We start from the raw sequence: 18314 nt of genomic DNA on the forward strand, positions 1-18314 counted from the left end.
TGTTTATTATGGTCTGAATCGGTCTATAGGCCGATACAGCTCCCATATAAATTGATCTCTCTATTTTACTTCTTGAGCCCCCAAAGGGCGCAATTCTTATTCGAATTGACTGACATTTTACACAGGTCTCCCACATGTAATTTAAATGTGGTCCAAACCGGACCATATCTTGATATCGCTCTAATAGCAGAGCAAACTTTTCTTATATCATTTTTTGCCTAAGAAGAGACGCCGGGAAAAGAACTCGACAAATGCGATCTATGGTGGAGGGTATATAAGATTCGGTCCGGCTGAACTTAGCACGCTTTTACTTGTTTTTTTGATGTATTGAATTGCCCAAAAAGTAATTGCGGATTTTTTAAAAGAAAGTAAATGCATTTTTAATAATACTTAGAATGAACTTTAATCAAATATACTTTTTTTACACTTTTTTTCTAAATCAAGCTAAAAGTAACAGCTGATAACTGACAGAAGAAAGAATGCAATTACAGAGTCACAAGCTGTGAAAAAATTTGTCAACGCCGACTATATGAAAAATCCGCAATTACTTTTTGGGCAACCCAATAGCTGTCATTTAAACCGGTCTTATGTCTTGAGCTTCTAGAGGGCGCAATTCTTATCCGATTTGGCTGACATTTTGCCTGTGGTGTTTTGTTATGACTTCCAATAACTGGGTTATGTATGGTCTAAATCACTTCATATACTGATATAGCGGTCATATAAATCGATCTCCTGATTTGACTTTTTAAGTCCCAGACGGCGCAATTCTAATCGAATTTGGCTGACATTTTGCATATGTCGTTTTTGGTATTACTTCCAACAACTGTGCGAAGTATGATCTAAATCGGTTCATAACCTGATATAGCTGCCATATACATGGCAAGTATGGTGAATATCAGTCAATAACTTGATATAGCTCATATATATTTGAAAAAGTAATACAAAGAACTTGACAAATGCCATCCATGGTGGAGGGTATATAAGATTCGGCTCGGCCGAACTTAGCCCGCTTTTACTTCTTATAACAGAGCTGTTAGCCAGATGATGTGCAGGGTCCTAAAGACCCAGGGACCTATAGGTCGGCTTTCAAAGTTGATTAACTCAGCCCCACAATATTTTGTTCGGGCAGCCAATAGCGCATTTGTGGTCCGTCTTTCAAAACATGCACCAAATCATAATATCCTAACAAGTAGAATTTAAAATTTCACAAATACTTACTTATCATCGGGTTCTATGACGCACTTGACAAAATCCTCTAAATATCCCGTATTTTCAGTTGCACTTTGTTTGGTTACCCCTGCAGCATAAAATGATTTTTTTCTCGTTTTTCGTTTCGCATTGTCCCTTGAACTTTGAGTTGAACATTTAGTTTGGAAATTATAAAAAGGATGCCATGCTGAGGCGGCCGTGGGCAGCATCCTTGGAACTCACAATTAGACCCTAACTGTCACACGCACGCACAGATTTCATAACTTCGCCAATTAAATGTTATCATTAGAGTTCGTTAGGCAGTAAGCCGCCAACCAAAGTTCAAGTGGCACTTATGACAAAAATATTAATGCAGTTCAGGTGTAGTTGCAGCTAAACGGAAATTATTATTTACTTTGGTTGCAAAGTTGCGAATGCGACTCGTATCCTGCGAGTATTGAGTCTACACAATTTAGGATTGCAAAACACTCAACACAAGTTCGTATGAGGATAGTTTTCTGCATTTTATAGCATTGTTGCATGGTTTTAACCATCTAGCAGCGAAGTTTGTTGTGTGCTCAGTCAGCTTGAACTGATAGGTTGTTGTCGTTGTCAAGACCCTTTATTTTGTTAGGTGCTGTTTTTTTGTGGTTAATAGTTCGCCATGTCTACTCATCGTTATTTGCAATGGTTCATGTTGCAAGTGTCGGTAGTATCGTTAGGTTTCATTGTTTGGGCGTCACTATCATACAATATGTGGTCCTCGCATGTAATTGCAGCTACGAGGGTCAAATGGAAAATTTAATATTTTTTCGTAATATCTTGATATGAAAAACTTGATTGCACGTCATCGCCATAAAAACCCGAATACTTAGTAGGAGAAATTCGGATATTTTCTATGTCATTTCTATATATGTCATTTCTATACACCTGGACAGGGCACGCTCCGCTGCGACTTCTTTTACTTTATATGGAACAAAAGTTTCCTTGGAATATTTATTTTCGACAATTAAAGAGCTTTTAGTGAAATACCATGCTACGTGAAATACCATGCTGAATCCCATAACTTTTTTGGTCTACCAAAATCTTAAAATACTTCATTTCAGCCCGATATTCTCATGATGTCTGATTTAGTGGTTTTTCGGGAGAGAGATGGTCCCCCAGGTACTTGGCCCTGAAAAAATATCAGCATCGTGCTCTTCTCTCAAACACCATTCATTGGCTTAAGAGGAGATTACAGGATGAGGAGTCCCCCAAACACATGGCCCCGAAATAGGTTATCAACTTCGTTTTCTAATCTCAAATACCTTTCATTTGAGCCACAAATTGGCATGGTCGAAAAATTTTTCCCCTTTGGGAAAGGGGTGATGCCCTAAATACATGGTCCTACATTTGGAGATCAAATTTGTATTCTACTCCCAAATACCTTTATTTGAGCCCCATATTGCGATGGTCACACAAATAATTACTGTTTGTGGGGTATTTGGAAAAGGGGTAAATTTGTTCCGAAAATGGGTATCAATTCTTGCTCTACCCCCCAATACCTTTCATTTAAGCTCCACATTGACATGGTCGGTAAATATGCCCGATTTAGGGGTGTTTTGGGGAGTGGGGTGGTAACCCAATTTCTAAGCCCTGAAAATATATCAGCAACGTTCTCTATTCTCTTATATCTATATATCATTTATCTGAACCCCATATTGCCATTACCCTCAAAATTGGATATCAAATTCGTTCTCTAATGTCATTTAAACTCCTTATTGCAAAAGTCAGCATATATGTCCGGTTTGGGATTTTGGCCCTAAAAACTATGAATATTTAGTTTCACTCTCTTTAAGACCCAAATTGTCTTGGTGAGCAAATACGTCCTATTTGGGGGTTGTTATGGTGGCGGGACGTCCGCCAGACTTTTGGCCCCTAATGTTGATATCAGATACGTGGTCTACTCCAAAATACCTTTAATTTGAGCCCCATATTTCCATAGTCGGCAAACATGACCGGCTTGGTGTGTTTTGGGGGATGGGCGGCCACTCAGTGAGTTGGCCTTGGAAATATGTATCGGATTCGTGTTCCACTTTAGAAACCCTCTTATTTCAGCCTCATATTGCAATAGTCAGAAAATACTTACTATTTTGGGGTGGCCCCATAGATACTTTTCCAGAATATTGATATCAAATTTGTGCTTTACTCCCAAAGACCTTTCATTTGAGCCCCATAATGCCATGGTGGTCCCACATTTGGATATCAGATTCGTATTCTACTCGCAAATACCTTTCATTTGAGTCCCATATTGCCATGGGCGGTAAATATGTCCGATTTAGGGGTGTTTTGGGGCTTGCGGTGGTCCCCATAGCACTTGGTCCGACAATTGGATATCAGATACGTTTTCGCATCCTAAATACCTTTTATTTGAGTACCATAATGTCGTGATTGGTCTAAATATATGTTTGGTAGTTTTTAGGGTGGGGCAGCCCTCCTAGGTACCTCATCCGAAATTTGGATACGAAATTTTTATACCCTCCACCATAGGATGGGGGGTATACTAATTTCGTCATTCTGTTTGTAACTACTCGAAATATTCGTCTGAGACCCCACAAAGTATATATATTCTTGATCGTCGCGACACTTTATGTCGATCTAGCCATGTCCGACCGTCTGTCCGTCTGTCCGTCCGTCCGTCCGTCCGTCTGTCTGTCGAAAGCACGCTAACTTCCGAAGGAGTAAAGCTAGCCGCTTGAATTTTGAAATTTTTTGTAGGTCGGTTGGTATTGAAAATGGGCCAAATCGGTCCATGTTTTGATATAGCTGCCATATAAACCGATCTTGGGTCTCGACTTCTTGAGCCTCTAGAGGGCGCAATTCTCATCCGATTTGACTGAAATTTTGCATATAGTGTTTTAGTATCACTTCTAACTACGGTGTTAAGTATGGTTGCCATATAAACCGATCTTGGGTCTTGACTTCTTGAGCCTCTAGAGAGCGCAATTCTTACCCGATTGGAATGAAATTTTGCACGACGTGTTTAGTTATGATATCCAACCGCTGTGCTAAGTATGATTCAATTCGGTTCATAACCTGATATAGCTGCCATATTACCGATCTGGGATCTTGACCTCTTAAGCCTCTGGAGGTCGCAATTATTATCCGATTTGCCTGAAATTTTTTTCAACGGATCCTCTCATGACCATCAACATACGTGTTTATTATGATCTGAATCGGTCGATAGCCTGATACAGCTCCCATATAAATCGACCTCTCTATTTTACTTCTTGGGCCCCCAAAGGGCGCAATTCTTATTCGAATTGGCTGACATTTTACACAGGTATTATACAAATAATTTAATTGTGGTCCAAACCGGACCATATCTTGATATCGCTCTAATAGCAGAGCAAATCTTCTCTTATATCCTTTTTTGCCAAAGAAGAGATGCCGGGAAAATAACTCGACAAATGCGATCCATGGTAGAGGGTATATACGATTCGGCCCGGCCGAACTTAGCACGCTTTAACTTGTTTAATCTTGTTTCATTAGCTAACTAAAGCACCACTTTCTTTTTTATACCCACCACCGAAGGATGGGGGTATATTCATTTTGTCATTCCGTTTGCAACACATCGAAATATCCATTTCCGACCCTATAAAGTATATATATTCTTGATCAGCGTAAAAATCTAAGACGATCTAGACATGTCCGTCCGTCTGTCCGTCTGTCTGTTGAAATCACGCTACAGTCTTCAAAAATTGAGATATTGAGCTGAAACTTTGCACAGATTATTTTTTTGTCCATAAGCAGGTTAAGTTCGAAGATGGGCCAAATCGGGCTATATCTAGATACAGCCCCCATATAGACCGATCCTCCGATTTAGGGTCTTAGACCCATAAAAGCCACATTTATTATCCGATTTTGCTGAAATTTCGGACAGTGAGTTTTCTTAGGCCCTTCGACATCCTTCGTCAATTTGGCCCAGATCGGTCCAGTTTTGGATATAGCTGCCATATAGACCGATCGTCCGATTTAGGGTCTTAGACCCATAAAAGCCACATTTATTATCCGATTTTGCTGAAATTTGGGACAGTGAGTTGCCTTAGGCCCTTCGACATCCTTCGCCAATTTGGCCCAGATCGGTTCAGTTTTGGATATAGCTGCCATATAGGCCGATTCGCCGATTTATAAAGCATAAAAGCCACATTTATTATCCGATTTTGCTGAAATTAGGGACAGTGAGTTGTCTTATGCCCTTCAATATCCCTCTCCAATTTGGCTTAGATCGGTCCAGTTTTGGATATAGCTGCCATATAGACCGATCCTCCGATTTAGGGCCTTAGACCCATAAAAGCCACATTTATTATCCGATTTTGCTGAAATTTAGAACAGTGAGTTGTCTCACGCCCTTCGACATCATTTGGCCCAGATCGGTCCAGTTTTGGATATAGCTGCCATATAGACCGATCCTCCGATTTAGGGTCTTAGACCCATAAAAGCCACATTTATTATCCGATTTTGCTGAAATTTGGGACTTTGAGTTGTCTTATACCCTTCGATATCCTTCTCCAATTTGGCTCAGGTCGGTCCAGTTTTGGATATAGCTGCCATATAGACCGATCCGCCGATTTAGGGTCTTAGACCCATAAAAGCCACATTTATTATCCGATTTTGCTGAAATTTGGGACAGCGAGTTGTCTTATGCCCTTCGATATCCTTCTCCAATTTGGCTCAGATCGGTCCAGTTTTGGATATAGCTGCCATATAGACCGATCCTCTGATTTAAGGTCTTAGACCCATAAAAGCCACATTTATTATCCGATTTTGCTGAAATTTGGAACAGTGAGTTGTCTAACGCCTTTCGACATCCTTCGCCAATTTGGCCCAGATCGGTCCAGTTTTGGATATAGCTGCCATATAGACCGATCTTCCGATTATGGGTCTTAGACCCATAAAAGCCACATTTATTATCCGATTTTGCTGAAATTTGGGACAGTGAGTTGCCTTAGGCCCTTCGACATCCTTTGTCAATTTGGCTCAGATCGGTTCAGATTTGGATATAGCTGCCATATAGACCAATCTCTCGATTTAAGGTTTTGAGCCCACAAAAGGCCCATTATTTTCCGATGTCGCCGAAATTTGGGACAGTGAGTTGTGATAAAACTTTCGATATAACTTCCGTGTCGTTTATGGTTCAGAGCGGTTTATTTTTAGGTACAGCTACTAAAAAGAGCAACATTTTGTTTTATACAATTGAACAATGACTTGTACTTATTAGTATTTGGTCCAAATCGGAACATTTTTCTATATAGCTGCTAGGGGTCATAAGGTATACATTTTTCCCCGGATTTGACGAAAGGTGGTTTATATATATACCCGAGGTGGTGGGTATCCAAAGTTCGGCCCGGCCGAACTTAACGCCTTTTTACTTGTTGATATTCATGAATGTCTGAGATATGATTCATATCAGGTGATTTATGGTAAATCCTTTCTGAAAGCAAACAACTTTTCTGATAACTTCATCAAATAATACAGTCCCAATAAACATATACGACGTCAATACTAAGTTAGCAATCGATATATGGTAAAAGATATACAAAAGTTTGGCCCGGCCAAACTTACACCCTCTTTAACTCATTTAACATGACATATTTAACATACATTTACTAATACCACGCATTTTCAAAATTTTTTTAACCAAACGTCGTATGTGGTGCAAGATACATATGAATGGGTTAAAGAGCATGCATTGAGGTATTTGATATACACCAACATTCGTTTGTACATAAATATATTGTATACGTATATTTAGTTTTTGATATTTACCAAGCACTCGACAGCAATGTGTTTTCAGTCATGCATACTACCCTTAGAAAAACTATAATAGTTGCGGAACTAGAACCAACCAACTCCAACTAGCTATACTAGTTTAGTAGGCATGCCAATCTTGTATGTCATAACATTACGGACGGAAGTCAAATTTAAATACATAGCAACAGCTGCTAGTCACTTATGTTCGTTGCAAATATTTATTGATATTTAGCCAGTCTTGACATTCTTCGACTGTTTGTAAATGTTTATAGATTGCTATTCAATGGCAACTTGAATTATTTTAAACACTACTCACAAAATTTAAAAGAAAACCAAGGAGAAGACAACTCAGGAATAAAGCGTGAAATGAATTGCTATGAATATTTTCCTGCATAGAAAAAAATAATTATTAAACCATAAACGAACTGTAACGACAGGTTTCCCCTCGTGTGCTGGGGTATAACTCGCGGGGAAGGGTCCGTCACAGAAATTTATATTTGCCGAGACTAGAGTAGAGAACACGGAGTCAGGTTTTGGTTTCACAAATCTGTTTATTTAACTCTGGAAAAGTTCCTTAACGATTTAAACACTAAGGCCGAGACCTGGGATGGTTCTCTGTTGTGCTGAGCTAGGGGTACTTCGACGGTGGCTGCGCTCGTGAGACCTGGTACGGTTCTCTGGTGTGGGAACCCGGGTGTACTTCGATGGTGGCCGCGTCTGGGAGGCCTGGTACGGTTCTCGGTTGTATGAGACCTGGCCCGGTTCTCAGCTGTACGAATCCTGGTATGGTTCCCGGTTGTATGAGACCTGGTACGGTTCTCAGCTGTGAGCCCGGATGTCCCTGGACAGGGGCGTAAGAGGACTATGGCAACCCGCTCTGAGGGAGGGGTCCTGCTGGCGTGGACGATCGCAGTGCGAGATGGGTGAAGACCTGGACCGGTTCTTGCACCCTGGTGAGTGGCTTGGCGTGGGGTCCGCGAAGTGGGATCGTGGGACCGTCCGTCTTTCGTCAGTTATGTCCCTACCGTGCGGTGTCGGTCGGGGTCTATCGCTAACGCGGCGTACCCAATGTGGCGCAAAACAAACTGCCCACGGACGTTCGCGGTGTCGGCGGGAAACACGAGGCTAAAACGGTGCAGTGGCCACGAAAGTTCACTGGTTGCGGGAAAGTTTAACGAAGCGGTTACGTTGCAGTGACCACGAGAGTTCACTGTCTACGGGTCTCAGACAGCAAAGATTAACGAAGCATTTACGTTGCAGTGACCACGAAAGTTCACTGTTTGCGGGAAGGTCTAACGAAGCGTCTACGGTGCAGTGACCACGAAAGTTCACTTGCGGGGCTCAGACGGCAAAGATTAACGAAGCATTTACGTTGCAGTGACCACGAAAGTTCACTGTTTGCGGGAAGGTCTAACGAAGCGTCTACGGTGCAGTGACCACGAAAGTTCACTGTTTGAGGGGCTCAGACGGCAAAGATTAACGTAGCATTTACGTTGCAGTGACCACGGAAGTTCACTGTTGCGGGAAAGTTTAACGGAGTGGTTACGTTGCAGTGACCACGAAAGTTCACTGGTTGCGGGAAAGTCTAACGGAGCGGTTACGTTGCAGTGACCACGAAAGTTCACTGTTTACGGGGCTCAGACGGCAAAGATTAACGATAATACACGGCTCTCGAACACTGTCACTTTAGTCTTTTATCCATGTCACTTAGCACTTTTCACTCTACTCACCGATATCTCCTTGGCTTCACACTCGTTGCTTCGCCTCCGACGGTGGACTTCTGATCTCCTTTGCCTGTTGCACCCCTCCTTTTATTCGTTCTCACTCATACCTGGTTTTCAAATTCACCACAGCAGCGATCATCCAACGCCAGGCATTCTCCCTTCAACCATCCAATGTACATGCGTATGGTCGCTGTCGTTGCTGGCTGACCAACAATCATGTGGGGCCCTTGCCTATGCCAACCACATGTGCGTGTGTGTGTCCCTTGTTGTGGCTGGCTGACCAACGCATCAGCATAGCCCTTTGCCTATCCAACAGCCATGTGCATGCGTTTGTTCGTTGTCGTTGGTGGCTGCCTACCCATCCTGAATGTCGCCGTGGTGTCTGGCTGCCGTGAATATCACTACCATTGGCTATGCTATTTTGTTTGTAGTCATACGGTAACTTGTTATGATCATTTTTGGAGCTAACTTGTAAACAAGTATGAGGGCCACTCATTCAGGCGGGAAATCACTGCCTGTTTCTTTTTTTTTTGGGAACAAAATGATAAAATGGTCATGGGCAAAACAATCGATACTGGCAAGGCGTACACACAGCGAATACACTGTGAGAAATTACCGATTAGTTACTACTACAAAATACACTGAGAAGAATAATTCAGTTCAAATTAATTCATTAATTCAAATTCATTAACCCAAATTCATTTTAAATAATTCAACATAAAAAGGACAACACAGGTTAAACACGAATGGAGACGCCACTGAGTGTGGACGGAAACGAGCCAGCGACTTCCGTCATCACACTACTCCCCTCCTCCGGGAAGGGCTGGTTCATCTCGGCATTACGAACACCTTCCCTTGGCGGTTAACCATAATGCGGTAGCGGCGGCCGCAGATCTCCACTACCTTCTTGTACTGCCGATGCGGCACATGGAAGGCTAGGGCTACCCGGATGTGGCGTTGGAGGGCCGGCTGGACCTCGTCCGGCACGCGCTCTTGGCAGTTGTAGGCGTAGTTCCGCTGTAGAGGTGGCGTCGGTACCACAATTGCGCTGGACAATCGTGCTGGTGGCGGGGTCGGGACCCGGGTCGCTGTCAAGCGTGGGTTTCGCCTGGACGTCGGCATCTCCGTCTCGGAAGCGGTCGAATCAACGTAACGCGGCGACGTCGACACAGCCGGTGCAGGTCCCATCACGCCTAGCTCCTCAGCTGATGACTCATCGGAACTCTGAGCTGGGGATACCTCGGGCGGCGGGGTCGGTGGATTTGAGGGTACGAACCTGAAGGGGCGCGGTAGCGAGTTTGGCAGTACCTCCTCGTCGGATGACAATTCCACAATTTGTATTACCTCCAGCGGGGGCGTCGGTGGACGTCTAGGTAGCAACCGGTATGGCCGCGTCGGTGTCGGCGGCCCCTCGGAGTCTGACGACAGGACGATTGTGTCCTGGATGGGTGCGGTCGGCCTACGCACTAGGGGTTCCACCAGCGGTCTCTGTGCCGGGGGTGTTGCTGGCCTCAGCCTGGGTTGCGCCTCACCGCTAGTTTGCCCCGGTGCCATGGCTGGCCTGGGTATTGGTCGCACCGCCACTACCGGGCGCGAGACGGGCTTGGTCACCATCCTCTCCAGCCTTACGTAGCACGGGGGTAGCTGCAACTGCTGTGGCCGAGGAGACTTCGAGGTCCGTCTGCGGGATTTTAGCGGGCGCCTTCTGCGGGGAATTGATCGGCCGGGGCCTCGGCTGCCTTGTGCAGTCTCTTGCTGTTGCCACTGCTGCTTGAAATAGGCCTTTGTTTTCACCGGGGTCTGTTCGGGATCCATGATTGGGTGCGGCGGTAACGCTGTAGGTGAAGTATCTAGAGACGGGCGAGAAGAGATTGGAGAGGTAATACTTAAGCAATGTTCTACCGTTCTTTTCGCGTTAGTGTGTTGGTCAACTTCGTCCGCTGTAGTAAGAGGTTTTATCTCGCTGAGATGGGCTGTTCGGACGTCTCCTTTGACACGTCCACGTACACTGACTATTACTGGGGACGGATAACTCAGAACCTCGTACGGGCCATCGTATTTTGGGGCGAGCTTCGCTGCAAAGCTATCGATGGCCTTGGACAGCGGGTGTTGCCGAACTAACACCAGGTCTCCTACTGCTGGTTTCCATGACCTTCGCCTCAGGTTGTAGTGTCTTCTTTGATCTTCCCCCGATCGTCCCAGCTGATTGCGTACAATCTTGAAGACTTCGCGAAGTTCCTTGGCTTTGTCGTTGGGGTCCTGCTTCCTTGTGCCAGTTCCAATGGCACATTCGTCGTACAAAGCGCTAGGCAAACGAGGTTCTCGACCCTGCACTAAATATGCGGGGCTGTAGCCAGTAGATTCGGATGTGCTCGTATTGACCGCGAGGTTTATCTCCGGTATGTGCTCATCCCACTTGTTGTGTTGATTTTTACAGAGCTGAGCTATCATAGTCTTCACGGTTCTATTGGCTCGTTCCGTGGGGTTCTCCTGCGGAGTGTATGGCGCGGTAAATTGTCTTCGCACACCGATCTCTTGCAGGTATTTTTCCAGTACTCGACTGGTAAACTGGCTGCCATTGTCGGTGATAAAGACTTTCGGAGTACCAAACCTACCAAGTATTCGCTCACGAAATGCCTTGACCACTCCCTCGACAGTTGCCTTCCGTTGTGGCACCAGCTCAACCCATTTGGAGAATCGGTCGATAAACACCAGCAACGTCGTGTTCCCATGCTTGGTTCTTGGGAGCGGGCCCACAAAATCGGCGCACACGGTTGCCCACGGCTCTTCTGGAATACTCAGTAACATTTCTCCTGCTGGTGCCCGCTGACTTGGTTTGTACCGTTGACAGGATTCGCAGCTCTTGACGAATTTCGATATATCCCGCAGCATTCCCGGCCAGTAGTACCGACTACATACCCGGCTGATTGTCTTCCGTACACCCAGATGACCTGCCGCTGGCTGACTATGATTCTCGTGGAGCACACGGGAACGTAGAGGGGTCGGGACGCAGAGTTTCCAAGGTGTGCAATCCACATCAGTGGGATGGCGGGTGATATGCCGATAGAGTTGGCCACCAACCAAGGAATAGTCGGGAAACTTTGCTGGGTTCTTTCGCATTTCGGCAAGTCGTGTCTTGATCCAGCAACAGTCTTCAGTGGTTTCCGCCACGGCTCTATGCAGAGTTTCGATGGGTTGACGGGACAGGGCATCTGCCACCACGTTGAGTCCTCCTTTACGGTACTTGATCGTATACGTATATTGCTGTAGCTCCAAAGCCCATCTAGCTAATCGGCCGGTTGGGTTGTCGATGGAGTTGAGCCACTTTAGCGCCAGATGATCGGTTAACACTTGGAACTGGTATCCTTCGAGATATGGCCTCATTTTCCTTATTCCCCACACGATAGCCAGGCATTCCTTTTCAGTTGCCGAGTAGTTCTTCTCGGCCGCATTCAGAGTTCGGCTGGCATAGGCAATAACCCGCTCACCTTCCTCGAACTCCTGGGTAAGTACTGCGCCAAGACCGTAGTCACTCGCATCGGTTTGCAGGAGGAACATCCGCCCGAAATCTGGACACGCTAGCACCGGCGCCTGGGTTAATTGCGCTTTCAAAAGTTCAAACACCGTTTGTTGTTCCTCTGTCCACCGCCAGTGTTTACCCTTCTTCAGGAGTGACGTCAGAGGATGTGCGGTCGTGGCAAACTCGGGGACAAATCGTCTGTACCACGAGACTACTCCCATGAATCGCCTTAACTCTTTCGGAGTCGTGGGCGCTTTCATTTCTTGTATTGCAGCTACTTTGTCTGGATCGGTATGTATGCCCTGTCCGCTGACCACGTGTCCAAGGTATTTCGTTTCTCGTTTAAAAAACTCACATTTTTCGGGATTAATGCGCAGATTGGCCGCCCGAAGTCGACGGAAAACTTCCTGCAAATTAGCCAGGTGCTCCTCCAGTGTTCTTCCAATGACAATAATGTCGTCTAAATAGGCGAAGGCGAAGGGTTCGAGTTCAGGCCCGATTACACTGTCGAGGGCTCGTTGAAACGTTGCGGGCGCAGAATGCAGGCCAAATGGCATTACTCGCCACTGGAATAAGCCACGCCCCGCGACAGTAAAGGCCGTATATTTCTTGCTGTCTTCGTCGAGGGGTATCTGCCAATACCCGTCCTTCAAGTCCAAGCTACTGACGTACCTGGCTTCGCGCAAGCGGTCCAGGAGTGAAGTAATACGTGGCAGCGGGTAGGCATCCGGATCGGACCTACTGTTCAGGTGGCGGAAGTCCATGCAGAGACGCCAGGTACCATTCCTCTTCTGGGCCAAGGTAATGGGCGAACTGTAGGCACTTCTGGACGGTTCGATAAATCCACTAGCTAGGAGTTCGTTAATCTTCGCATCAATTATGGCCTGCATGGCAGGGTTTCGTGCCGCATATCTTAGTTTAAAAGGCCGATCATCCGTCATTACGATGCGATGGGTGGCGGCTGTCGAGGGTCCATGAATATCGCGGAACTGTTGTAATTCTTCATCTAAGAAGGCTTGAATTCTTTCTTGGTCGTGATCGCTATGCTCACTCACCTGTCCATGCGTTAGGATCGACGGGCTTTCGGAGGTCCGGCGGCAAAGTGGATACGGCATTTCGCATGGGCAAACTACGCTGATCACCCGATTTTGTTCGGTGGTAGGAGCTGTATCTAATCCTGATCCCAGGGAAGAGAATATGCAGGACATGCCGGCCAGGGTGAGTCGCGCTCCAACTTTGGCGAGAAAGTCCAATCCTATGATTACTTCCTCTGTGGCATCCGGCATGACTAGGAGCCTGATTGGTACATGTTGGTTTCCCAGATCGATGTTGGCCTCTATTGCATGCTGCACCTGACACTGGGAGCCGTCTGCCAGCAGCACTGTCGTTGTGTATGGGAGCTTTGGATGGAATTCCTCTATGGCCTGCGCAAATGATTCGCTGATAAAACAACAGGTTGCTCCGGTGTCAATAGTGGCCGCTGTGCGTCTATTCCCTATCCCGATGGTGGCCACCAGTCGGGTAGGCTCTACATGCAAAGTGGCATTTAATCGCGGGGGCTGGAGGTTGTATGGGGACCCGTCTCCCCCGGTTCTTGGCGGGTCCGGCTCTCGTTTCCCGATGTTTTCCGACAGCAATGGATAGAGCGGATGCCGCGCCGTCCACAGTCCCAACAGAAGAGAACGGGCTCGTTTCGGCACTGAACTGCGAAGTGCCCATCTTGACCACAACGGCGGCACGCGGTGCGTGGGTTGATACGAGCGGCTTGGGGTTCATGAGTATCTTCCGGATCTATTCTTCGGTGCTGCTCTCGCGCCGGCGGCGTCAGTGCGGGCAGGCTCTCCAGGTCGTCAGCCATTTCCAACAAATCTTGTAGTGTGCGGAAATCACGTCTGCGGATGTACCATAAGTACTCTGGCAGGGCATTACGGAATATTCTTTCGACCTTTTGTTCCTCCGTGTAATTAGTATGCCTCATCAGGTTTTGCATGCTCAGCGAGTAGTTTTTGAACGACTCCCTTTGTTTTTGTCGTCGCTTGCGTATGTCGTCATCCAGTTGCTCGAAGAACCGGACTGGGAGAAAGAACCTTAGGAAGTCCGTTTTAAAGCTTCCCCAATTACGCCACGACCGATTATTATTCCGGTACCACACCAACGCTCGGTTTCGTAGCACCTCGGGCATCATCTTCGGGAGGACATTCATATCGGTGTCGTACATCTGCGAAAGCTCCTCTATTCGCTCGACAAATTCTAAGGGTTCCTTTTCCCCGTCGAAATGTACACCCCATTTCCGCACTTGATCCGCTACAGCACGAATATCGGTGGCGGGTGTCTGTGTCTGGGGCCGTGGATGTGTTTCTGTGTTTGCTGACTGGAGTCGCCAATATGTCTCTACGCTTGATTCACCATGTTCCGGGGCCGCACTCGGCATCGATGTGTAGCCGGTGGCTTGGCCTCCAGTCGGCGTCGGGTCGGTCGCCTCGGTAATAACGATTGCGGGATCCTTAGATGGGGTCGCATCCGTCCTGTTATCCCGTTTGGAAGATACGGTCTCATGTGTCGCTTGCAGCCCCAGAAGGCGTTTGAGGACGTCTTGGTCGTGCTGCCCACCTATGAATTGGCTAAAACGGCGCCGCAACTCATCGACGGTTCCACCGATTTCCAGGCCAAATTCGCTGAGGTAGTTTCCCAATTCCTCCTTCCGTAAGTTATAGACCCACGATGTGCGCAGTGTAGTTGTCATATTAAGGATTCAACTCGTTGTAGTGGTCGAATAAACAGATTGTGGTACTCCTTTCGCTAGTGCGGTTGTTTGTTTCTCTACTCAGGTCCCTGCTCGGGCGCCACTGTAACGACAGGTTTCCCCTCGTGTGCTGGGGTATAACTCGCGGGGAAGGGTCCGTCACAGAAATTTATATTTGCCGAGACTAGAGTAGAGAACACGGAGTCAGGTTTTGGTTTCACAAATCTGTTTATTTAACTCTGGAAAAGTTCCTTAACGATTTAAACACTAAGGCCGAGACCTGGGATGGTTCTCTGTTGTGCTGAGCTAGGGGTACTTCGACGGTGGCTGCGCTCGTGAGACCTGGTACGGTTCTCTGGTGTGGGAACCCGGGTGTACTTCGATGGTGGCCGCGTCTGGGAGGCCTGGTACGGTTCTCGGTTGTATGAGACCTGGCCCGGTTCTCAGCTGTACGAATCCTGGTATGGTTCCCGGTTGTATGAGACCTGGTACGGTTCTCAGCTGTGAGCCCGGATGTCCCTGGACAGGGGCGTAAGAGGACTATGGCAACCCGCTCTGAGGGAGGGGTCCTGCTGGCGTGGACGATCGCAGTGCGAGATGGGTGAAGACCTGGACCGGTTCTTGCACCCTGGTGAGTGGCTTGGCGTGGGGTCCGCGAAGTGGGATCGTGGGACCGTCCGTCTTTCGTCAGTTATGTCCCTACCGTGCGGTGTCGGTCGGGGTCTATCGCTAACGCGGCGTACCCAATGTGGCGCAAAACAAACTGCCCACGGACGTTCGCGGTGTCGGCGGGAAACACGAGGCTAAAACGGTGCAGTGGCCACGAAAGTTCACTGGTTGCGGGAAAGTTTAACGAAGCGGTTACGTTGCAGTGACCACGAGAGTTCACTGTCTACGGGTCTCAGACAGCAAAGATTAACGAAGCATTTACGTTGCAGTGACCACGAAAGTTCACTGTTTGCGGGAAGGTCTAACGAAGCGTCTACGGTGCAGTGACCACGAAAGTTCACTGGTTGCGGGGCTCAGACGGCAAAGATTAACGAAGCATTTACGTTGCAGTGACCACGAAAGTTCACTGTTTGCGGGAAGGTCTAACGAAGCGTCTACGGTGCAGTGACCACGAAAGTTCACTGTTTGAGGGGCTCAGACGGCAAAGATTAACGTAGCATTTACGTTGCAGTGACCACGGAAGTTCACTGTTGCGGGAAAGTTTAACGGAGTGGTTACGTTGCAGTGACCACGAAAGTTCACTGGTTGCGGGAAAGTCTAACGGAGCGGTTACGTTGCAGTGACCACGAAAGTTCACTGTTTACGGGGCTCAGACGGCAAAGATTAACGATAATACACGGCTCTCGAACACTGTCACTTTAGTCTTTTATCCATGTCACTTAGCACTTTTCACTCTACTCACCGATATCTCCTTGGCTTCACACTCGTTGCTTCGCCTCCGACGGTGGACTTCTGATCTCCTTTGCCTGTTGCACCCCTCCTTTTATTCGTTCTCACTCATACCTGGTTTTCAAATTCACCACAGCAGCGATCATCCAACGCCAGGCATTCTCCCTTCAACCATCCAATGTACATGCGTATGGTCGCTGTCGTTGCTGGCTGACCAACAATCATGTGGGGCCCTTGCCTATGCCAACCACATGTGCGTGTGTGTGTCCCTTGTTGTGGCTGGCTGACCAACGCATCAGCATAGCCCTTTGCCTATCCAACAGCCATGTGCATGCGTTTGTTCGTTGTCGTTGGTGGCTGCCTACCCATCCTGAATGTCGCCGTGGTGTCTGGCTGCCGTGAATATCACTACCATTGGCTATGCTATTTTGTTTGTAGTCATACGGTAACTTGTTATGATCATTTTTGGAGCTAACTTGTAAACAAGTATGAGGGCCACTCATTCAGGCGGGAAATCACTGCCTGTTTCTTTTTTTTTTGGGAACAAAATGATAAAATGGTCATGGGCAAAACAATCGATACTGGCAAGGCGTACACACAGCGAATACACTGTGAGAAATTACCGATTAGTTACTACTACAAAATACACTGAGAAGAATAATTCAGTTCAAATTAATTCATTAATTCAAATTCATTAACCCAAATTCATTTTAAATAATTCAACATAAAAAGGACAACACAGGTTAAACACGAATGGAGACGCCACTGAGTGTGGACGGAAACGAGCCAGCGACTTCCGTCATCACAGAACTTTTCGTCAAGCAAATTTCTTGTTTGAAAAAAGGTGGGACTTAGTTTACGATCCAAATGCAAGAATTAGTGACTTATACAATGGATGGATATTTGTTTATGATACAAAATATGGTCAAATTCTTGGTCCCTCCAGCATAGCATCATTTGTTGCGGAGTATTTTGATTGTAGTATTGTAAAGACGAGCATTTGTCGCTTTTTTAATTTAGCTGTCATATAACCCGATCATGGATCTTGACTTCTTGAGCCTTAAGAACCATTGTATGAGGTGTTTTGTTTTGACTTCCAACAACTATGTCAAGTATGGTCTAAATCGGTTTATAGCCTGATATAGCTGCCATAGCTTGAAGGTCACCGTAGCGCAGACGATACCATGTCCCCTCCTAGTACGGTGTAAACCGGTCTATAACGTTATATGGCACCCATATAAATCGATCTCCCGATTTGACTTCTGGAGTCAAATGGAAGCCTCCATTTTTGTCCTATTTGGCTGAAAGTGAGCATGCGGTGTTTTGGTTTGACTTCCAGCTGTACCAAGTATCATTCACATCGGTCTATAACCTGATATAGCTCCCATATTAACCGATCTCCCGAATTGACTTCTTGAAACCCTGAAAGCCACATTTTTGTCTGATTTGGCTAAAATTTTGCAAGTAACGTTATGTTATGACTTTCAACAACTATGCCGAATGCGGTCTAAATCGGTCTATAATCTGATTTATATCCCATATAAACCGATCTGCCGATTTGACTTCTTTAGCCCCTGGAAGCCACAGTTTTTGGCCGATTTGGCTGAAAGTGAGCATGCGGTGTTTTGTTATGACTTCCATAAACTATGCCAAATACGATCCACATCGGTCAATAACTTGATATAGCTTCCATATAAACCGATCTCCCGATTTGACTTCTTGAGCCATTACAAGCCGAAATTTTTGTCCGATTTGGCTGAAATTTTGCATGCGGTGTAAAGTTACGAATTTCATCAACTATGCCAAGTAAGGACCAAATCAGTCAACCTCATTTATCTCCTATACAAACCGGTCTCTGGATTATCCTAGTTCGGTTCCTTAAGGCTTTCCTTTTTGTGTTGTGATAGAATTTTGGTATGTAAAATAGAATAAAATTAGGCCCTTAAAA

The 18314-nt window shown here is 46.3% G+C and overlaps 2 protein-coding genes and 1 long non-coding RNA gene across 4 annotated transcripts in view; 1 reads left to right on the forward strand and 2 right to left on the reverse strand.

Moving 5' to 3' along the window:
- Positions 1-18314, forward strand: part of LOC106093852 (adult cuticle protein 1) — a 405361-nt gene that overhangs the window by 320897 nt on the left and 66150 nt on the right. The gene's annotated exons all lie outside the window — the stretch shown is intronic.
- LOC106085680 (protein split ends) overlaps positions 1-18314 on the reverse strand; it is a 121866-nt gene that overhangs the window by 71188 nt on the left and 32364 nt on the right. Inside the window, exon 1 of one of the 2 annotated variants that reach the window (XM_013250018.2) lies at positions 1219-1732. The exons of the other annotated variant lie outside the window; for it this stretch is intronic. Coding sequence (XP_013105472.2) covers positions 1219-1418 — 200 coding nt within the window. The 5' untranslated portion in view covers positions 1419-1732. Of the gene's footprint in view, positions 1-1218; positions 1733-18314 lie in introns of those variants that run through there. 2 annotated transcript variants of the gene reach the window in all.
- On the reverse strand, positions 7513-16731 carry LOC131995675 (uncharacterized). The gene is made up of 2 exons (XR_009397541.1): positions 15347-16731; positions 7513-7822 (listed from the first exon to the last, which is right to left on the reverse strand). It is a non-coding gene; the product is annotated as an uncharacterized LOC131995675 (long non-coding RNA).

The sequence above is a fragment of the Stomoxys calcitrans genome, chromosome 3 (genome assembly GCF_963082655.1).
Source record: "Stomoxys calcitrans chromosome 3, idStoCalc2.1, whole genome shotgun sequence".
Taxonomy (NCBI): Eukaryota; Metazoa; Arthropoda; class Insecta; order Diptera; family Muscidae; genus Stomoxys; species Stomoxys calcitrans.